We start from the raw sequence: 20,426 nt of genomic DNA, 5'->3' as shown, positions 1-20,426 counted from the left end.
ATGGGATTTTCAATACCCAAAAGAAATGGAACTTAATGTTGTGCCAATGTTAAACTAGCGCAGTTGGTATAAGTTCTGCAATGTAAATAGAACACTAATTAAAAACAACTTGTAAAAATTCAGTTTTAGTACAGTGAATTTTTATTCCAGTATGATGGAGACATCCTGATTCTTAGACTTTCTGAGGGTTTTAATGACCACTAGAGCTTGTCCCCTTATGTTTTGTCCAGCTTAATATTGTTTGTCTAGTAAGATGGGTTTTATTGCCTGTTTCTTTGATATATAATCAAGCTTATAGCTTTGAGAAACCAAACATTTTACAGAGTAAAAAATTGTTAGAAACAGGGAGGGAAAATCTGATTTATTTCTAAGTCTTATTTATCTGCCCTGCACTAAGATTAAAAGTCTTGCATGGGTTTATGCAATTTCAGTTTAAGTGAAAAAAAAACCAATCAATTTACACATTTTGGAAAAATAAGATTTTGTGGTTATCACATGCCCTTAATGATTGGATCTTTCATTGAATTCATGAATTCATGAATGCTACTGTTGCTACTTGGAAAACTTCTGTTAACTTTTTTTCATTCAAAGCTGAATTTGCTTTTTAATAAACTAAAGAAAATACCAACGAAGGAAGAGAAACTGGCATAAGAATTTGCATAGGGAGAAACTCTGAAATAAATGTACCAAAAATGTGAAATAGAATCATGTAGTAAATATATTCTTAGTGTTTTTCATTTTTTACAATCATGTGGAAATCAGAAATATTTGTACAGGTGTCAGATCAGAATTTTCAAGAATTATGTTTCAATGAAATTCTACTTTGTGTGACATTTCAGCAAATAGAGAAAAAAATTCTGAACTGATCATAATGAGCTAAAAGTTAGCTTTTCATTTATGAATCATGGAAGTGCTAACCATTAACTCTTGCCATGTTAGGAGACTGAAAGTTCACACTAACTTATTTGTAAAGACCGGTGCTGTTCATTTATGTTGAGAAGGACCTTTCTTTTGTGACTATAGGACCATTTTTCAAAATGGGCTTTCTTCATAGAAGAAATGTTTAGTTTAATTAGGTTTGGATTTTAAAATGTTTTTTTCTGAATGACAAGATATAGTGGGTTTGGCCAGTTTATTTTATCTAATTTAATGAATAATAAATATTACACTCTTGGTTTTTACCTATATGTTTGTTGGCTTATGAAAATGTTATGAAAAATTCTTGAATATGCATGCTGCTTTCATTTTTATAAACTTTTTATTTTTTAACTCTAGCTTTATTAGTAATTCCAAAATGCTACGATTTAGCTGATTTCTTCATCCAGACAGTTGGCTTTGTGGGTGGCTCTTTTCATACTACTGTTAACTGTTTTTTAAGAAGAAGTAATGTAAAGACTGTAACCATTTAATGCACTAAACTGTTTCTTCTTTTACATGTTTAAAAACTTCTTAAAGGACTCTGTATTATAATAACTAAATTGCTCCCTTTTTTAAACTAAAAAAAATTTAGAGTTATGCTCCCCATGGTTGTGGTGAGGGGGCAATGAAATGAAGTAATGTGCAAGGGGCCATGAACTGGGAAGCACCTTGCAAATTCTCTTAAGGTATAAGCAAGGGTTCTTTCTCCAAAACTTCCTTTTGCAGGATGCTTTTTGTTGTTACTGTTATTGTTTGCTTGTTTGCATCTTCCAGTTTTCATTGCAGGTATTTTTTCAGCTTCGTGGCCTCAAAGCAAGTGAAGGTTCATTTGGATGCATGTATTTTATTGATTTGAGGCAACCCATTGATTTTTAGTTTCTGCCTATTCAAATTGGCTTTCTGGGGCTGTTTATTGTATTTTTAAGTGAACAATTATTTATTTAGAAATGATGAATGGGATAGTAAGCAAGTTTCTCTGAAGGGCAACAGAGTTTAGAAGGAAAGGGGCTACAAGAATTTTACCCTCTCTGAGATCCAGGTTTGGATGTTTGTAAAATTTCAGAGTTGTACAGACCCTGTGTTTAGAACATAAGAAACTTTTATATGGTCCCCTAATACTTTTCTCTACCATACATAAATCACTTAGACATTTACCCACTTCCAAATTAGTAATGTATATCTCATATGTATAAGCTTTCACAACACCAACCCTGAAGTCACACAGGGCAACCTCTTTGAATTTGAGAAGACCCACCACTCACTAAATTTGTCCCTAGGAGAAAGTGACAGTGGCTATAGTTCAAAGGTTGCAAACCAGTTGCCTGTGGGCCAACTTTGGCCTGCAGACATGTTTTGTTTGGACCTCACAATTTTTAAAATTCAATTAGTTGCTAATATTTCAAACTTAGAAACAAAAGCCCAGATTGCCAGCTTCCTTTGAAAAACGGAATGAGCTGGTAACACTGATCAGCATTCAGCCATGGCAACAACCACTTAAAACTTAATAGTGACCGAGTTTGGACTCTCCAGTTCTCCATACTCCCTACTAGGTCTGTTACCAACCAGCCTTCTATGGGCATTGACTAGACAGCTTGTGTAGTAAAAGTGACCAGTTTTATATCATAGAGTCAGAGAGGAGATAATTATGGTTTGGTTAGTATACCCAACAACAGGACGGATAACTGGCTAGCCACTCTCTTGATGGAACCTTTCACTTGAACCAGAAAATGAACAATTAAGGCAATGGACATGAATGTCCCAAGGCTGTTTCAAAGGATTTTCTGAGCTCAATAACTCTGAATCCATACTCCCTCTTTTTTCCTATTTTCTACATGCTGACTGGCTATTGTTTGTCTACATGAATTTCCAGTCCCTCTCTCTCCACTCCTACTATCCATATCTTGGAGACAGGACTGTTACCCCACAGGGCCTAGAAAAAGGTGGAGTCAACCATTGGAACTCAAAAAATATGTGTTAACTAATCAAATGAATGAAGGAGTCAGTCCAATGATAGATGTACCACAAAGCCCTTCTTTGCTTGACTGTGACAAATGGAAGGAGTACTGAAGATTTTGGTGATTGTGTCCTCAGATTAAGGGATTTGCTGTGTTCTTGGATGGAAAACAGGATGTCATTAATTAGCAGGGCACAAGTGAGGAAAGAAAACAGAACATTTGTTAAATGTCAGTAAGGGGAATTAAAGGGTAATCATTACCAATGTTTGATGGAAGGAAGTAGCTGGGACAAAAAGGCTGAATTCTACTTATTTTAATAAGTACTTCAAATCATAGTAGGCCAGGGTCTGGGAATCTTTGGGAGGAACAAATATCCTTCCCCATTTCCTCATCACCTCCTCATTCCATTGTCCTACCCCTGAAAGGAATAGGAGGAAAAGAGAGTTGAGTATGGGGGCAGAAACAAGGAAGGGCGGGTGAGGTTAAGGGAGGACAAAAAGGGTCCTTTGTAACATTTTGGCTGTAGAACCCAAGGTTAAGAAATTGTAAGAATGGAAATAGTGGTTTTTAAAATGTGTATTCCCTGTGGGTTAGTTTCCAGATGACTTGCAAGTTGGTCTCCTGTAGTATTAATATCCATAATGTGAAATGTTTGGGGTCAGAATTAGTAATTTGCTTGTGTTGAATAAAAACAAGTGTTTACATCATTATTTCCTTACTCAAGGCAATGCTACTTCTTTAGATTCCTTTCTTCAGTGCCCTTCTTCATCATTTAATTTGAAGTGGTTTAGGCACCTAAGGAATTTGAGGACTACAAAGCTTACCCACTGCTTAACGTTAATATTCATGACTGTCACGGTTAACTATATTCTCCTGCTTCCAGATGGAAATTTGGCTTTTGACAGATACAAAGAAATCTGAAAGGCAAAAAAAGATCAGTTCCCACAGGTTGTCAACCCTCTTGTAGTGCCAAGGAAATATAAGCTTTGGGTTGACAAGCCATAGCACCTGTCAGAAGTTACTGACTTGATGTATAATGGTTCATTAAAAGGCAACTCAAAACTTCACCATCCACTTCAGGAATTTTCTTCAGTGGCCACTCATAGACTTTCCTTGAAACTCTCCCCTTCTCACACCCTCAGAACCAGGTATCAGTTATCAGGGCCTCATCCTTGTTGTGTCTTTTCCCCTTAAAGAACTCAAGTAACCATTCCAAAACAGCCAAAGTGTAAATAGAGTTTTTGTTGGATTCTTTTCTTTTTAATGAATATTCTACATATTCATGCCCCTGCCATGACACATGGATACATGTTTATGCCATCTAGGTTAGCTGGAATATTCCTTGTAATCTCAGAGACACAACACATTCCTTGTAAGCTTCAGTGTTCCACTTGTTCTTTCTTGCCCCTATAATGGCAATTTTTTAAAATATTTTTATTGAGAAATTATTTACAGAACATAAAATTCACCTATTTAAAGTGTACAATTCAACAGTCTTTTGTACATCCACAGAGTTGTGCAACCATCATGACAATTTAAATTTTGAACATTTCATCACACAAAAAAGAAACTCCATACCCATTTGCAGTCATTCTTCATTATCTCCACCTGAGCCACAGACAATGACTGATCTGCTTTCTGTCTCTATAGATGTGCCTATTCAAAGCATTTCATATAAATGGAATTGTGTAATATGTGGTCTTTTGTGACTTCTTTCAGTTAGCATAATGTTTTTGAGATTTATCCAGGTTGTAGTATGTATAAGTACTTCATTCCTTTTATTGTTGAATGGTATTCCATTGTAGGGATATACCAGTTTTTGTTTATACATTCATTAAGCAATGGACATTTGGGTTGTTTGCATTTTTTGGCTATTAGGTGTAATGCTGCTGTGAACACTCCTTTACATGTCTTTGTGTGCACAGATGTTTTTAATGATCTTCAGCAGAATTGCTGGGTAATATGGTAGCTATATCTTGAACAACTTAAGGGGAATACCAAACTGTTTTCCAAAGTAGCTACATAATTTAAATTCCTACCAGCAATGAATTAGGGTTCCAATTTCCCCATGTCTTTGTCCACACTTGTTATATTGTCTGTCTTTTTCATTGGAACCATCCTAGTATATGTGAAGTGGAAATATATTGTCGTTTTGATTTGCATTTCCCTGATGACTAATCATTAGCATCTTTTCATGTGTTTAATAGCCATTTGTATATATTCTTTGAAGAAATGTCTATTCAGATCTTTTGCCCATTTAACTGGGCAAAATTTAGTATTGAGTTATATGGGTTGTTTAAATATTCTGGATATCAGTCCTTTATCAGATATATGATTTACAAATATTTTCTCCAATTCTGTGGATTGTCTTTTCACCTTCTTGGTTGTATCATTTGCAGCACAATAGTTTTTAATTTTGATGTAATACAATTTATCTGTTTTTTTTTTATTTTGATGCTTATGTCATGTCCAGGAAAGTATTGCCTAATCCAAGGTCACAAAGATATCCTCCTGTTCTTTTTCCTAGGAGTTTTATAGTTTTAGCTCTTACATTTGAGTCCATGATCCATTTTGAGTTAAGGTTTTTGTACAGTTTAAGGAAGGGATCCAATTTCTTTCTTTTGCATGTGAATGTCCAGTTGTCTGAGACTATTATGTTCCCCATTGCATTGTGTTGACCCTTGTCAAAAATCAATTGAGGAGAACCTAAGATGGCGGCTAGGTGAGACAGGGCGAAAAAACACCTCCATGAGAAATACTAGATAAAAGCCAGAAAGTGACCCAGAACACCAGTTCCAGTGATGCACCAGCCAGACAAGGTCTGCTAAATCCACAGGGACTGTGCATTTGGTAAAACCGAGAGTCTGCATTCTGAAACTAGTGAGTGAGCCAGCTGAAAATCTGGCAGCCATGCTGTGATGTGGGGAAACCATGGGTTGGCATTTGGAGATGGACTAGTTCTTTTTCAAAAAAAAAAAACAAAAAAACCTAGAAGCAGCTGCAGATACAACAGGGAGAACTGTGCAGTGAAGCATGGCAGGAACAGGCTGTACCAATGCCTCAGTCTGTTCCTGCCATGCCCTTCCCACACCCACTGCTGATTGGCTCAGGGCCAGGGGGGACAGAGGGGAGCCAAAAAGAGAAGGAAATCATGCCCCTTGCAGCCATCTCCCTGGCGGACTGGGGATGCTCCTGCCTGAGGCTGGACCCACAGCCCAGAGCCACACCAAGAAACCCAGTGTGATGGGGAGTGTTTCCCACAGCACCATGCACATGCCACAATATCAGCCACGGACAGTGGCCTTTAGTGCATCCACAGCTAATTGGCCCAGAGCTGGGAAGGAAGAGCTGTGTGAAAAGGGGGAAATTAACATGCCCCATTCAACCATCTTTACAGCAGGCTGGGAACTCCCCGGCATGGCCCAGCAGCCCAAGGCTTCCCTGGAGTGCCAGCATGCACTTATAATGTGGCACAGCTTTCCCTCAGCAGAGGTCCTGGAAGACCATAGCTGGGAAGGGGGACCCGCTCAGAAACCCCAGGGACCCTACACCAATACCAAGGACTTGTGGGTCAGCAGCAGAGACAATCTGTGGCAAGAATGAAATGAAGGCTTAGACTCTTGCAACAGCCCTAAATCTCTGGAAACACCTGGGAGCTTTGATTATTTAAGCAGCCCTGCCTCCCTAACTACCCAGACACATGCCCCACATTCAGGGTGGACAGCATCAACAACACACCCAAACTTAGTGCACCAATTGAACTCCACAAGAATCAGATCCCCACACACCACAAAGACGAAGTTGGGGAGAAATGACTTGAGGGGAATAGGTGACTCGTGGACGCCATCTGGTGGCTAAATAAAGTGTATGCCACCAAGTTGTAGATCTGACAAATTAGAGGTTGGTATTTTTTATAACCTGAAAGAAACCTATCAAGTAAAGCAAATGCCAAGAGGCCAAAAACAACAGAAAATCTTAAAGTGTATGATAAAACCAGATGATATGGAGAAAAAGAGACACAGTACTTGGCACAATTAATCAAAGAACTAAAGTCAAACAATGAGAGCATGGCACAGGATATAAAGGACATGAAGAAGAGCATAGCACGGGATATAAAGGACATAAAGAAGACCCTAGAAGAGCACGAAGAAGAAATTGCAAGAGTGAATAAAAAATAGAAGATTGTATGGAAACAAAAGAAACTATTGGCCAAGTTAAAAAGACTCTGGATACCTATAATACAAGATTAGAGGAAGTTGAACAATGACTCAGTGTCCTAGAGGACCACAGAACAGAAAATGAAAGAACAAAAGAAAGAATGGAGAAAAAAATCAAAAAAATCAAAATGGATCTCAGGGAAACAATAGATAAAATAAAACGTCCAAACTTAAGACTCATCGGTGTCCCAGAAGGGGAATAGAAATGTAAAGGTCCAGAAAGAGTATTCAAAGAAATTGTTGGGGAAAAATTCCCCAACCTTCTACACAATATAAATACACAAAGCATAAATGCCCAGCAAACTCCAAATAGAATAAATCCAAATAAACCCACTCCGAGACATATTCTGCTCAGACTCTCAAATACTGAAGAGAAGGAGCAAGTTCTAAAAGCAGCAAGAGAAAAACAATTCACCACATACAAAGGAAACAGCATAAGACTAAGTAGTGACTACTCAGAGGCCACCATGGAGGTGAGAAGGCAGTGGCATGGCATATTTAAAATTCTGAGAGAGAAAACTTTCCAACCAAGAATACTTTATCCAGCAAAGCTCTCCTTCAAATTTGAGGGAGAGCTTAAATTTTTCACAGACAAACAAATGCTGAGAGATTTTGCTAATAAAAGACCTGCCTACTTCAGATACTAAAGGGAGCCCTACAAAAAGAGAAACAAAGAAAGGAGGGAGAGATATAAAGAAATTTAACAGACATATATAGAACATTGCATCCCAGGTCACTGGGATGCACATTCTTCTCTAGTGATCACGGATCTTTCTCCAGAATGGACCATATGCTGGGACATAAAACAACCCTCAATAAATTTAAAAAAATTGAATTTGTTCAAAGCACATTCTCTGACCACAATGAATACAAATAGAAGTCAATAACCATCAGAGACTTGGAGAATTCATAAACACCTGGAGGGTAAAAATGAGGGGGAGATGGAAACATTCCCAGATAATCAAAAGCTTAGGGACTTCATCACCAGTAGATCAGTACTCTAAGAAATCCTAAAGGGAGTTGAGCAGGCTGAAAGGAAGGGACAGTAAACAATTGACTGAAACCACATGAAGAAATAAAGATTTCCAGTAAAGATCACACAGTAAATATAAATACCAATACTACTGTATATTTGATTTGTTACTCCACTATTTACTTCCTACAGGATCTAAAATACATAAACTGTAATGATAAATTGATGGTTTTGGACTCAATGTAATATATGTAATTTTTGACAAGAACTACATAAAGGTGGGGGAATAGTGGTATATAGGAACATAGTTTACGTGTCCTATTGAAGTTAAGTTCGTATCAAAGAAAAACAAGATTGTTATAGATTTAAGAGGTTAAATTTGGGCCCTGTGGTAAACACAAAGAAAGTATCACAGAATATGACCATAGAGATGAAAAGTAGAGTATGGGTTATGAGAAGTGGGGGAAGGGGCAATGGGGAGTTAAGAAATGAGTGTAGGGTTTCTGTTTGGGGCAAAGGGAAATTTCTAGTACTGGATGATGGGAAGGTGATAGCATTGCAGCATTCTAAATGTGATTAATCCCACTAATGGAATGCTAGGAAGGGGCTGGAATGGGAAGATTTAGGCTGTATATATGTTTCCACAATTGAAAAAAAAAGACAGTCTAAATAGAGAATGACAATTAAATGCCAAGGTTGATACTAGATGGGATCTGAGGATGTAGGAGAGGAGGCTCAAAGGGACACAGTTGGAACATAAGAAAAAAAAGGAAATATAGAACGTAAGCTTTGTATCAATGTTGAATTTCTTGAACTTCTTAGCTACGCTTAATGGAATTGCATAAAAGAATGTTCTTGTTCATGGGAAACGTGTATGTGAATTATATTGTTTGTTCAAGGATGTGTGCAGCTTGCTCTCATATGTTCAGAGGACAGAGCAATAGATGATGGATTATAGATAAGGAGGGAGGGAGAGAGGGAGGGAAAGAAAGAAATGGTGGTGTGACAGGATGTTAAAGTTGGTGGATTGGATTGGGGTATCAGGGGAGGGGGGTTGGGGTATGACGGAGTTATGTGTATGGGGTTTGTATTGTTTTTGCAACTGTTCCTGTAAGTTTGAATTTATTTCAAAATAAAATTTAAAAAAATCAATTGAGCCCTCCTCCCAGGCTGCAAGGGGAGAAGTTCTTGAAGAAGCCAGAATCGCTGTTGCTTTCACAGAGTCAATGAAGGAAATAGCATAAATGCAGTGTCTGCGTGTTAAAAGCAAGATCTATGTCCAGAGCCAAGGAATCACAACAATGCCAAATGCCAACTTTAATGGGAACACCTTTCTTCAACATTCAGGGATTAACCAAAGTGCTGATAATTTGCATGTGTTTCTTTTGATATGTGGACTCAGACAAGTGAAAGACCCTCTTTACTTGGTGGCTGTGTTTTCAGAATGGCATTGAGAAGAGCCCAATGTTTACCTAGTAATTGTAGGTCCTGAAGTCAATCCAGTGTTTACAAAGAAAGTAAAAGCCAAAGTAAGAAGCGCAACTGGGGTGCAACTGATGGGAGAGATGTCATGAGAAAACCTCCATGCAGTTATGAAAAATTGCTTTGCAGTGGTGAATAGTTCCATTTCTGAAGGCATGTCAGCTGCAATTCCGGAGGCAATGGATTTAGAAGTCCCTGTATTGGCAATGGACATTCCTGTGAATGTTGCTGTGGTGAGACATGAAGCTACAGGATTATTGTTTTCAGATCCTCAGGAGTTTGTTCAGCTGGCAGAGGCTGGTTAGTGATCATCCTTAAAGAAACAGATGGTGGCCCATGGAGGGGAGTACAGGGAGCACATATCATTCCTGGTGCTCAGAAAGAGCCACCTATCAGAGCCTTGTCCGGAGGCTCGAGGGGAGCATGGAGGACTGAGAGGACATGCCAGCCCTCACCATGTGCCTTTTGAGCTTCCATCTGAGCTCTGCCCAGGGCCACCACCCAGACATGGCTGCGTGCCAGTCAGGTCCAGTCCAGTTCCAATCAACCCATTTTCATCTCTGTCATGGAGGTGTTGGTCACAATGCCACCATTTGCCCCCAAGTAACACCAGGTTCACCCAGAAATTTCCATGCTTTCAAATAACACACCAGCTATTCTTAACCAGATTGGTCCTGATGGAGGTTCAGAGGCTACATGGGGATGGGGAAGTATAGCTGGTTTTAAGGGGAATTAGGGAGAGGATTTGATTAGCTGCTTTAGGACTTCCACATAGACAACAGAGGCTTGTTTTTAAGCCATCACAAGTGTAGACACTTCTCATCTGTATTCTCAATGGCCCATACACATCGCTGAGTTCTAAAAGCAAACACAAAGGCCAGATGTGACAGCTGAATGCAGCCCTAGTAGTAGTTCTAATGTGATACAGCAGATCTGGGCTCTGGCAGTAGCAAACAGTTGGTCCTCTGATAGCACCTGGGCCCACCTGCTCCAGCAGCTATGCTTCTCCAGTTACCAGGGATGCAGTCAGTGTGAGATGACTGCTGGCATCCAGGAGAGCATGCAGACAACTCCCCAGACCCACCCACATTTGAGTGGAAACTGAGTTGAAAACCAGGTTGGAATGAGGAGTATGCTGCCAATAGCCTGGAAAGTTCCCAGGTGCCCAGGTGGAGGACTTGAGAGCCATGGTGATGTCCGTCTGCATCAATACATCACCAAAGTAGCATCCATTCTTTCTGAAGCTGTGGAAATGTTTTTGTGGGATGCAAAGGGCTTGGAGGGGCCAGACAGTATAAAGCAGCCTTCAAAGCCCCACTTAGAAAATGTTTTCCTAAAGAGTTTATCTGAAAGCTTCTGACTCCAGGAGGGGGTTGGGTGGCATAGTGACCAGAACCACCCTTGCTTTTTGCTTTCTAACCATCATATTAAAAAAAAACTGGCAAAACTTACATCTTGCTTTTAAAAGAATGTCTCAAATTAAACATCTTCAGGTCTGATCATTTGGAGATGAGAAGAGTATGCTGAGATTCCATACTGTGTCACTTGACACTTCATTCTGCCACTGCCATCACAGAACAGAAGTGCTTTCCAGAGGCAGTTCACTGAAGCAACAACTGCAGGGAGGACAGAGAGGGGGAGCCAAAGCCCTGAGCCCCGAAGGAGTGTCCTTCTAAACCAGAAGTTAGAAAGGCTGCCCTAAGGAAAGGTACAGTTAGATCCAGTGCCATCTTACAAAGAGTACAAAATGCTGTTGCTTGAAAGAGCAACTCTTCCTTACTGAATGACACAACAGCTGCCTGACCTCCACTCTACCTTGACATCACTCATTTATGTTTTCATATAAAAATGCACATGAACTAAATGCACTTTGGGAAAGGGCATGTTTTCAAGATAATAAACTGTGTCACCAACAGCTGTACAAAAAAACGATTGATGATACATCTAAGTGTTTATTTCTAGACTCTCAATTCTATTCCATTGATCTATATATCTATATATGTCAGTACAACACAGTCTTGATTACTATAGCTTTGTAGTAAGTTTTGAAATCAGGAAGTATAGATCCTCCAAATTTGTTCTTTTGCAATCTTTTTTGGGCTACTTTGGGTCCCTTGCAACTCCATATGAATTTTAGGATCATGTTGTTCAATTTCAAGACAGTTAAGATTTTTAAGGATCTGCATTGAATCTGCATATCAATTTGGGGAGTATGGCAATTTTAATCTTCTGATTTTAATCTTCTGATCTATGAACCTGATATGTCTTCTCATTTATTAAAGTCTTAAGATACATTCAGTGATGTTTTGTAGTTTTCAGTGTTGAAGTCCTGCCTTGTTTTGTTAATTTTATGCCTAGATATTTTATTCTTTGTGAAGACATTGTAAATGTGATTATTTTCTTAATTCATTTTCAGATTACTTTTCCCACTGCATATAAATACAGTTGATTTTTGTATATTGATTGTATCCTGCAAACTTGCTGAACTGATTTATTAGTTATAATAGTTTTTAGTAGGTTCCTTAGGATTTTCTGTATAAAAGATCATGCCACCTGCAAATAGAGATAGTTTTAATTTTTTCCCAAATGAATAACTTTTATTTCATTTTCTTGCCCAATTGCCTTGGCTAGAATGACTAGTAATCTTGAATAAAAATGATGATAACAGATATTGTTTTATTGTTCCTGATCTCAGGGCAGGGAGGAAGCATCAAATCTTTCACCATTAACTATGCTTGTTGTGGGTTTCTCATAGATGGTGTTTTGGTTTGCTAAAGCTGCCAGGATGCAATATACCAGAAATGGGTTGGCTTTTAAAATGGGGATTTATTCATTTACCAGTGTACAGTTCTAGGCTATTAAAATGTCCAAATTAAGGCATCAACAGGAGAACACTTTCTTTGAAGAAAGACTACTGACATCTGGGGATTCTCTGTCAGACAGCAAAGCACATGGCCAGCATCTGTTGGTCCTTCACTCCTGGGTCTTGTTACTTTCAGCTTCTGGTTCCAGTGGTCTCCTCTCTGAGCTTCTGTGGGGCCTCTCTAAGCATCTCCAGGGTTTTTCTCTAAGCTTCTCTGGGTGTTTCTTTCTAAGCTCTCTGGGTATTTCTCTCTGTGTGTTCCCTGGCTTTTTTTTTTTTTCCTGTCCTTTATCCTCTCAGAAAGGATCCCAGTAAGGGATTAAGACCTACCTTGAATTGGGTGGGTCACATCTCAATTGAAAAAAACCTAACTGAATGGTCCCACCCACAATAGGTCTGCACTCACAAGAATGGATTAAAAGAAAATGTCCTTAGAATTGTAAAATTATAAGCTAATAAACCCCTTTTGTAAAAGCCAACCGATTACTGGTATATTGCATTTTGACAGCTTTAGCAAACTGAAACAGATTTTGGAACCAGAGAAGTGTGGTGCTGCTGTGATTTGCAAATACCAAAAATGCTGGAAAGACTTTACAAATGGAAAAGGGAAGATTCTGAAATAATTGTGAGATGCTTGATAGGAAAAACCTAGATTGCTTTGAACAGACTATTGGTAGAAATATGCACTTTAAATGTACTTTCAATGAGGTCTTAAACATAAATGATGAATGTGTCATTGCAAAATTTTGGAAGGGAGATTCTTGTTTTAAAGTGGCAAAGAATTTGGCAAAATTGATTCCTGATGTTTGATGGAAGGGAGAATTTGAAATTGATGAGCTGGGATACTTAGCTGAAGGGACTTGAAAATTAAATTGGAAAATGCAGCCTCGCTTCTCCTTGTACCTTATAGTAAAATGTGAAAAGAAAGGGACAAGCTGAGAACTGAACACTTGAGTACAAAGAAACCAGAAACTGATGGCTTGGAAAATTCTGAGCTTTTGAAAAATGAGTCCCCAGAGGATATTGCCTCATGTGAGGCTTTAACCAAATAGAACCAGCCAGCCATTTCAGCATAAGTCAGAATTGGAAAAGGAGTTATCCAGAAAGGATTTGTGGAAAGTCCTACTGTCTGACAGTTGGGAACCCTGTATGCTGCATGCAAACCAACAACTTTGTTGTGGGATCTGTACAAATGGAACCACTGACAGTCTGGACTAAAACAAACAGAAAAGGGACAGATTGAAGGAAAAATGTCTTCAAAGCCAGAATCATGGAAGCTAAGGTCTGGAACCAAGAAACCTTGGGCCTGTAAAGTGGACCTGCCCATGCATACGGAAAGGGTGAATTTGTCCAGAGTTTGTAGAGGGTGGGCCTTCCACCAGTTTGTTCAGGAAGGGTGTTATCACCCCAGGGCTCTCAGATGTCTGGAAAATTGAGGGGAGCTTGGCCGACCCATTATTCAGGATGAATGCTGCTGCCCTATGCTTCAGAGGGGGTGGAGCAGATTCCTGGGGGATTGGGGAGAGTATGGCTATGACCCCACTGTTTGGAGAGGGGTGAGCCTGTGCCATGCAGATGGCAGAGAGTCCAGGTGGCTGCCTCAATGCTTGAAGAGGGTGGAATGGAGAACATGGCAGTCTCCCCAATGTTGAAGGTATTGGAGCCTTCACCTCAGTGTTGAGAAAACAGGGCTGCTGTGTTTTCTAAGCCCTTGGAAAGGGTGGAACTGCTGCTCTCTCAAGCCCTAAGAATAAAACATCTTTCTGTAGATGACTCTCAAACTTTGAAATCTAATGGAGTTTTCCCTGCAGGTTTTCAGAACTGTTTGGGAGCTTTGACCCCTGTTTGTATTCCAATTTCTCCCTATGGGAAATGGGAACTTTATCATATGACTGTCCCTTCTTTCTATATTAGAAGCAGATAAACTGTTCTAGGTTTCAGATCTATGCAGCCAGAGGGGATTTTGCCTTAGGACAGGCCACACCTGTAACTGATTTTGATGAAACTTTGTACTTAATATGGTTACTGAAATGATTTAGGTTTTTGTGATATTGTGATGGAATGAACATTTTTTGCATATGGAAAAAGCATGTCTTTTGGGGGTCCAAAGGGTGGAATGTGCTGGTTTGAAGCTTTTATGTACCCCAGAAAAAGCCATGTTCTTTTAAGCCATTCTTGTAGGTGCAGACCTATTGTGGGTGGGACTTTTTGATTAGGATATTTAAATTTAGAAGTGACCAACCCCAATTCAAGGTTGGTCTTAATCCTTTACTAGTGTCCTCTATGAAGAGAATAAAAGACAGAAAAAAGCCAGAGAGCTCAGAAAGAGAAACACCCGGAGAGCTAAGAGAGAAACCAGAGAAGCCCAGAGATAAACCCTGGAGATGCTAAGAGAGGCCCCACAGAAGCTCAGAGAGGAGACCACTGGAACCAGAAGCTGAAAGCAACAAGACTTGGGAGTGAAGGACCAGAAGACACTGGCTATGTGCCTTGCTATCTGACAGAGGATCCCCAGGTGCCAGCAGCCTTTCTTCAGAGAAGGTATTTTCCTCTTGATTCCTTCATTGGGACATTTTCATGGCCTTAGAATTGTAAAATTACAAGCTAATAAACCCCCTTTGTAAAAGCCAACCCATTTCTGGTATATTGCTTTTCAGCAGCTTTAGCAAACTGAAACAGATGGGTTTTATAGGTAGAGGAAGTTCCCTTCTATTCCTAGTCTGTTGAGTGTTTTTTGTTTTTTGTTTTTTTTTTATCATGAAAGGATATCAGATTTTGTCAAATGCTTTTTCTGCATCTATTGAAATCATCATGTAGATTTTGTATTTTATTGTATTAATCATGTATATAACATTAATTTACTTAGGATATTAAATCAGTCTTGCATTTCTGAAATAAATACCACTTCTTCATAATGTTCATTTTAAATCAGTTTAGAGAAGAAAAAAAAAAAGAAATATGCAATCTTACCATCTTTTATAATTATCCACATAAATACCTTTACTGGTGATCTTTGTTCATTCATGTGAATTTGAATTACTGTTTGCTAGTCACTTGCATTCACCCTGAAGAACTTCTTTTAGTTTTCTCATAAATACTGCTCTCAGTGAATTCGCTTAATTCTTGTTTAAATGCATCTGACCAGTACTGGAGGATGGGTATTCCCTGGGAATACATGAAAGATGAATGGCTTCTTCCCCCTAATTAGCCTTTTCTCTTAGCCAGAGGCAGTATTCAGTTTCAGTTTGGCTCCAGTACAATAGACTCTTAGAGGCCCTGAGATCATCATAGTGGTGTCCACCATATGGGGAGATCTATGCACAAGAACACATTCTCTCTTTTTTGTTACATTTCTTATTAGAGAACATGTGGGTTTACAGGAGAACCATACATAAAACACAGGATTCCCATATACCATTCTATTATTCACACCTTGTTTCGGTGTGCAACATTTGTTACAATTGATAGCACATTTTATTTTTAATTAAGTTTTATTGAAATATATTCACATACCATACAATCATCCATGGTGTACAATCAACTGTTCACAGTACCATCATATAGTTATGCATTCATCACCCCATTCAATTTTTGAACAATTTCCTTACACCAGAAAGAATAAAAATAAGAATAAAAAATAATAATAAAAAAGAACACCCAAATCATTCCATCCCTCCATCCCACTCTATTTTTCAGTTAGTTTTTGTCCCCATTTCTACTCATCCATCCATACACTGGATAAAGGGAGTGTGAGCCACAAGGTTTTCACAATCACACCATCACCCCATGTAAGCTGCACACTTATACAATCATCTTCAAGAATAAACATTACTGGGTTGCAATTCAACAGTTTCAGGAATTTCCTTCTAGGTATTCCAATACACTGAAAACTAAAAAGGGATATCTATATAACACATAAGAATAACCTCCAGAGTGACCTCTCAACTCTATTTGAAATATCTCAGCCACTGAAACTTTATTTTATTTCATTTGGCTTCCCCCTTTTGGTCGAAAAGATTTTCTGAATCCCGTGGTGCCAGGTCCAGGCTCATCCCTGGGAGTCATATCCTCCATTGCCAGGGAGATTTACATACCAGGGAGTCAGGTCCCACATGGGGTGGGGGGCAGTGAATTCACCTGCCAAGTTGGCTTAGCTAGAGAGAGAGGGCCACATCTGAGTGACAAGGAGGTACTCCAGGGGAGACTCTTAGGCATCCTAATAAGCAGGCTTAGCCTCTCCATTGCATCAACAAGCTTCACAAGGTCAAGCCCCAAGATCAAGGGCTCAGCATACCAAATTGCCAGTCCTCAATGTTAGTGAGAATATCAGTAATAATCCAGATGGGGACGTCCAACATTACTCCATTTCCCCCAACTCCTCAGGGGGGCCATGAATATATATTTTTATTCTCTGCCCAAATTACTTTGGGATGTATCACCATTTCACACTAACCTGTACAAACCTACCAGATCTCACTTCCTCTTCAAAGTTCCATGTAATTATGGTGTTTGAATAAACTGACAGTACAAGTTAAATTATTTAGTGTGCTATAGAAGATACATATCCTGCACCAAATAAATATCTCTTCCCTTGGTCTCACACAGAAGTTGAAGTTTTAAAACACACTCAGTGTTGTCCTTAACCCTTTAGCCTGATTTGCCTTAGTCCTAACCAGATCTGTTTCATTCATATCTCTAATTGAAATCGGGACTCCTTTTCAGCTTTTTTAACAGTTGCTGTATGTGCTAATACTGACATTCATATCTGGCGAGCTCAAGCTCTGAGTTTCAGATGTCACACAGATACCCAATGTTCCAGAGACCAACCAGGTTATACACAAAGGGATCACCATCTCAGAATTTGGACATAGACATTACAATTCAGGAATAGATGTGACTGCTGTATGAGCTTATAATCTAGGGATCATTACAATGTTTTCCCCTGATAAGCTGTGCTCTAAGATTCAGTTCTGATTTTACACATTGTAGTTAGTCCATATTGATGAGGCATCACAATGTTTGTCTTTTTGTTTCTGGCGTACTTCATTCAAAATGCAGTCTACAGGATCCATTCACCTCCTTGTGTGTCTCACAGCTTCACTCCTTCTTGCAGTTGCTCAATATTCTATTGTATGAATACATCACAGTTCACCATTCTGCTCATCATTCAATGTACCCTTAGGCCACCTCCACCCATTGCAAATCATGAATACTGCCTCCACAAACAACAGTGTGCAAATGTCCATTCATGATCCTGCTCTCAGATCTTCCAAGTATATACCCCATAATGAGGTTGCAGGACCTGATGGCACTCACATACTTAGTTTCTTCTGGAACCACCACACTGTCCTTCAGATAGGCTACACCATTCTACCTCCCCAACAGTAAATAAGTACATACCTCTCTCCATGTTTGCTCTGGCACTTCTATTCCTATTTATATTTTTTCCTCCAATTTTATAGAGATATATTTGCATACCATACAATCATCCACAGTGTTCATGGTATCATCATATAGTCATGCATTTATCACCACAATCAGCACTTGAGTATATTCATTCCTATGAAAAAAAAATTTTAAGAATAATAAAAAAGAAAAATACAATACAATATAATAATAAGGTCAGACAACACCACCACTACCAAGAATCCCATATCTCCCTTATATCCCCTCTCATACACTTTAGCTTTGGTATATTGCCTTTGCTACATTTAATGGAAGCATATTACAATGTTACTGTTGATCATAGACTCCAATTTGCTTTTTCCCCAATACCATCCCCTTTTCAACACTTTGCATGGTTGACATTCATTTGTTCTCCCACATGTAAAAACATTTTTATATTTGTACATTTTGTATTTGTACACAATCATTGACCACTCTAGTTTTTGCTAAGTTATACAATCCCAATCTTTATCATCTATCCTTACCTCTGGTGTCATACATGACCCTAGCACTCCTCTTTCAGCTTTACTCACAGACATCTTTGTTCAGTGTCCTTACAATATTGTGCTACCATCACACAGTATTATGCTATTTCTGGATCTACACAATCAATCCTGTTGAAAATTTTCTAGTCCTTCAAATCAAATGCCCAATCTCTATCCTCTTTCTATCTCCTAATAACTGATGTTATCAGCATTTAACACTCAAAGTTTGATCATTAATGTTAGTTCATATTAGTGAGATCATACAGTAGTTGTCCTTTTGTTTCTGGCTGACTTCACACAACATAACATCCTCAAGGTTGATCCACATTGTTATATGTTCTTTGACTTTGTTCTCTTACAGATGCATAATATTCCATAATGTGTATATACTACAGTTTGTTCATCCACTTATACATTGATGGACATTTGGGCTGTTTCCATCTCTTGACAATTGTGAATAATGCTGCTGTAGACATTGGTTTACAAATGTCCATTCACTTCTTAACTTTCAGTTCCTCTGAGTATATACCTAGAAATAGAATACCTGGGTCATATGGCAAATCTATATTTAGCTTCCTTGAGGAACCACCACACTGCCTTCCATAGTGGCTGCACCATTCTACATTCCCCAAAACAGTGAATTAACTGCCTTTTTCTCCACATCCTCTCCAGCACTTGTAATTTTCTTTCTTTCTTTTTTTTGGTGATGGATATTCTGGTAGGTGTGAGATGATATCTCATTGTGGGTTTGATTTTCATTTCCCTAATAGCCAGTGAAGTTGATCATCTTTCCATCTCTTTTTGAGCTATTTGTATTTTCTGTTCAGAAAAGTGTTTGTTCATGTTTTTTTGCCAATTTTTTAATTGGATTGTTTGTCTTTCTGTTGCTGAGTTGTAGGATCCCTTTATGTATTCTGGATAATAAACCCTCATCTGATATGTGGTTTCCAAATATTGTCTCCCATTGCAAAGGCTGCCTTTTTACTTTTCTGACAAGGTCTTTTGATGTACAAAAGCATTTAATTTTGAGGACATCCCATTAATCTGTTTGTTCTTTGGTTGCTCATGCTTTGTGTGTAAGGTCAAGGAAACCACCTCCTGTCACAAGATCTTTAAGATACTGCCCTACATTTTCTTCTAAGAGTTTTATAGTCTTAGCACTAATGTTTAGGTCTTTGATCCATTCTGAGTTAACTTTTGTCTAAGGTGTGAGATAAGAGGCTTCCTTCATTCTTTTGAAAATGGATATCCAGTTCTCCAAACATCATTTGTTGCAGAGGATGCTCTGGCCCAGTTGCTTTGGCTTGACTACCATATCAAAGATCAATTGTCTGTAGATGTGATGGTCTATTTCAGAACACTCAATTCAATTCCATTGGTCAGTATAGCTATCCTTATGCCAGTACCATGCTGTTTTGATGACTGTAGCTTTGTAAAATGTTTCAAAGACAGGTAGTGTAAGACTTCCCACTTTGTTCCTCTTTCTCAAGACATTTTTGGCTATTTGGGGCAACTCGCCCTTCCAAATAAATTTGATAATTGGTTTTTCTATTTCTGCAAACTAAGTTGCTGGGATTTTAATTGGTGTTGCATTGAATCTATAAATCAGTTTAGGGAGATTGACATCTTAAATATATTTACTCTTCAAATCCATGAACTTGATATGTTCATCCATAATTTTAGGTCCTGTTTGATATCTTTTAGCAGTTTCTTATAGTTTTCTCTGTATAGGTCTTTTGTGGCCTTGGTTAAGTTTATTCCTAAATACTAGATTCTTTTGGTTGCTATTGTAAATGGAATTTTTTCTTGATTTCCTCCTCCTGCTGCACATTACTTGTGTATAGGAACACTACAGATTTTTACCTGTTGATCTTGTAGCCTGCCACTTTGCTATATTCATTGATTAGTCCTAATAGCTTTGCTGTAAATTTTTCTGGATTTTCTACATATAAAATCATGTCATCTGCAAACAGTGAAAATTTTACTTCTTCCTCTCCAATTTAGAGGTCTTTTATTTCTTTTTCTTGCCTAATTGCTCTAGGTAGAACTTCCAGCACAATGTTGAATAATAATGGTGACAGTGGGCAT

At 38.6% G+C, this 20,426-nt stretch overlaps 1 protein-coding gene and 1 pseudogene across 1 annotated transcript in view; both read left to right on the top strand.

The window, feature by feature from the left end:
- Nucleotides 1–6,290: 6,290 nt before the first annotated feature.
- LOC119525883 lies at nucleotides 6,291–9,980 on the top strand (annotated as a pseudogene).
- Nucleotides 9,981–9,986: 6 nt separating this feature from the next.
- DGKK (diacylglycerol kinase kappa) overlaps nucleotides 9,987–20,426 on the top strand; it is a 105,080-nt gene continuing 94,640 nt past the window's right edge. Inside the window, 1 exon segment of the mRNA XM_037824678.1 lies at nucleotides 9,987–10,148. Coding sequence (XP_037680606.1) covers nucleotides 9,987–10,148 — 162 coding nt within the window.

Source organism: Choloepus didactylus (genome assembly GCF_015220235.1).
Source record: "Choloepus didactylus isolate mChoDid1 chromosome Y unlocalized genomic scaffold, mChoDid1.pri SUPER_Y_unloc1, whole genome shotgun sequence".
NCBI classification, from domain to species: Eukaryota; Metazoa; Chordata; class Mammalia; order Pilosa; family Megalonychidae; genus Choloepus; species Choloepus didactylus.
This window is presented reverse-complemented; position numbering and strand designations above follow the sequence as displayed.